This window comes from Carlito syrichta, unplaced genomic scaffold, assembly GCF_000164805.1.
Source record: "Carlito syrichta isolate Samal-C Ts95f unplaced genomic scaffold, Tarsius_syrichta-2.0.1 Scaffold304631, whole genome shotgun sequence".
NCBI lineage: Eukaryota > Metazoa > Chordata > Mammalia > Primates > Tarsiidae > Carlito > Carlito syrichta.
In genome coordinates, this window is record NW_007248727.1 from 8,628 (window position 1) to 11,429 (window position 2,802).

Consider the following 2,802-nt stretch of genomic DNA (forward strand, 5'->3'; position numbering starts at 1 on the left):
TTTTTTTTTTTAAAGTCAGGGTCTCATTCTGTTGCCCAGGCTGGAGTGCAGTGGCGTGATCTCAGCTCACGGCAGCCTGGACCTCCTGGGCTCAGCAGTCCTCCTCCCTCAGCCTCCCGTGGAGCTAGGACAACCAGCACGTGCCACTACACCTGACTAATTGGCATAGGCAAGTATTAGACACTGTGGCTTCTGGGTAAGGCACAGACTGGAACAGAAGTGCCCGTGGCACCCAGAAGAGACGGTGAGAAGGGGCATCCTCTCTTGCACAGAGGCCAGCGGGGAGGCTAGGAGCTGCTCTGGTCACCAGTGGGGGCGGGCTGGGCCCTGAAGTCCACTCCTCCACCTTCTGCTTGTGGGTGGGCAAGCCAGTCAAGCCGCCCTGGCCAGGTTATGAGGGAGTGATGGCGACGGGGCCCCATGGGGGCCAGCACCTACCAGGCTCCAGGCCCAGCTCCAGGGTCTCCTCCGGGATCACCTGCACCAGCATGGACAGCAGCAGGAAGAGGAAGGCAGAGGTGAGGCAAACGGAGCGCTCGCCCCCCTCCTCAGCACTGAAGTACAGCCGGGTCACTGTCAGGAACACCTTGCTGGGGTGTGGAGCTAAGGTGGCCACGAGTGCCAGTGCCCCGACCCAGGACCCCAACCCCAGGATGTGAACTGGGCTTGGGAATGGCCTGGAGGAGTGCGGGTTGGGGTCCCGGAGCCCCGATCAGGTGTGAGCTGGGGGTGCTGGTTCAGGGGGGCTGGCCTCATCAGAGCACTTGTGGCCAATTGGAAAGGGCCACCTTTCTCCTGCCTCAGCTGCCGGAAGTGCTGGGATGACAGGCAGGAGCCACTGCATGCTGCTCCCTATGCCTCTTAGCAGGACATCTGAAAAAGGGGCCATCCGTTTCACATCCCGGATTCTTGGCTGGCCTGGTGATTTGCTTTGACACAGAGAATGTCATGGAAGGGACAGGGACGGGGGTGAGCTGACTTCCAGCAAGCCATTCCCTCTTGCTTCCGGCATTTCTGCTGCCATGCAGGAGCAAGACCACGTGGAGTCGAGAGGAACTGATCAACTGAGCCAGCCCGGACTGCCCATTTGCAGCACTAGGGCATACAAAATGGCTGCGTCATGCCACTGAGCATGGGGGTTGGGTGTGGCCTCGCAGGCAAGACTGTCACACCAAGGTTGGGGGCCCGAGAGGGAAGGATACACGGAGAAGGCCACGGTGAGCAGGCACCAGAACACAGCAATGTTGGTCTCCCGGGCTGGGCCCAGCACGTAGTAGTAGGCCTCGGTGAAGAGGTACACGCCACCCGTGTACACGGCAAAGTCCACGAACCACTGGTACTCCAGGAAGAAGCGCAGGACTGTGGGGGCCCTCTGCTCAGCCCCACGCCCAGCCTGCCCAGGCCACCCCCCCTCCATGGGCCTGTGGTGACCTCTGGGACCCGGGGGAGACTCTGGGGAGCAGGGCTGGGCTGTTACCAAGGGCGTCCACAGCCGTGAGGGGGCAGGTCTCCAGCTGGAGCGGGGCGTCTCGGGGCACAGACAAGGGCTTCTCATCACTAAGGCCATTGGCCCACCTGAGGGGGACAGGGACATGGAAGGGGGTGGGTGAGAATGAATCCCACGGGGCTAGGAGGCTCTGCGGTACCATCCTTAGAGGCTTGGGAGCTGGGAACACGGGCGCCTCTCACCACTCACAGCGGCGGCCCCGTGCACACCACCAGGAAACATGAGATGCTAACTAGATGGGGACCATCTCCCGGCGCTAGAGTCTCCCCGATTCACCTGTGCCTAGAGGAGCACATGGACGTGTGGGAGAACCAATCCTGTGTCCCTGCAGCCTGGAGCCCCTGGGGAGAAGCCACCCACCCAGGGCTGGGGCTGTGTCGGGCCCACTCACCGCTCCTTCCGGCCTCTGGGCCTCTGCTTCCCTGCCAGAGCCCGGAGCTCCTCCTCGGAGGGGTGCTTGTACCGGAACAGGCTGATGGCAAGGATGGCTGTCAGAAAGCTCGGGCACGGGGGCCCTGAGGTAGTGAGCCCCAAGCCCAAACTCAAGGGGGCTCGGGTTAGAGGGAGGGTGGGGCCAGGGGAACACAGTGGGGGAAATCTGGGCAAACGGTGGGACCAGCAGATCAGAGTTGAGTGGGCTCGGGGCTTGAGACCTTGGCTCTGCCGGCCACCTATCCTGGGGAAACAGGGGCAGAATTAGGTTTCCATGAGCTTCTCAGGAAGGGCCACAGACCCACAGTGACAAGCGAGACGAGAGCAGGGACCAAGCCAGGCTGAATGACAGGAAGGCAGGAGGACTGGGGACCTGGGGACCTGGGGGTGCGGCTGCGGTTCCACAGGGGTCAAAAAGAATCTGGCCGGGCACAGTGGCTCATGCCTGTAACCCCAGCACTTTGGGAGCCCGAGGTGAGAGGACTGGCTGAGCCCAGGCGTTCAAGCCCAACCTGGGCCACTCGTCAAGACCTCATCTCTACCATAAATAAAAAAATTAGCCAGGTGTGGTGGCGCATGCCTGTGGTTCCAGCTACTCAGAAGATTGAGGCTGATCACCTGAGCCCAGCAGGTCAAGGCTGAAATGGCCGTGAGAGCGCCGCTGTACTCCAGCCTGGGCGACAGAGACTCTGGCTCAAATAAATAAATAAATAAATAAAGCCAGGCACCTTGGGAGGCCAAGGCGAGTGGACTGCCTGAGCCCGCGGGTTCGAGACCAGCCCAGGCACCTTGGCAAGACTTCGTCTCTACGATAAAATTAAAAATAGCCGGGCGTGGTAGCACGCGCCTGTAGTTCCAGCTAC

The 2,802-nt window shown here is 61.3% G+C and overlaps 1 protein-coding gene across 1 annotated transcript in view; it reads right to left on the bottom strand.

The window, feature by feature from the left end:
- LOC103262841 (transmembrane protein 161A) overlaps positions 1-2,802 on the bottom strand; it is a gene marked incomplete at its 3' end in the record, with an annotated part of 13,464 nt that overhangs the window by 8,593 nt on the left and 2,069 nt on the right. Inside the window, exons 2-5 of the mRNA XM_021713614.1 lie at positions 1,899-2,105; positions 1,478-1,575; positions 1,203-1,359; positions 439-590 (exon numbers count right to left, since the gene is read on the bottom strand). Of these exons, the coding sequence (XP_021569289.1) occupies positions 439-590; positions 1,203-1,359; positions 1,478-1,575; positions 1,899-2,105 (614 nt within the window). The remainder of the gene's footprint in view (positions 1-438; positions 591-1,202; positions 1,360-1,477; positions 1,576-1,898; positions 2,106-2,802) is intronic.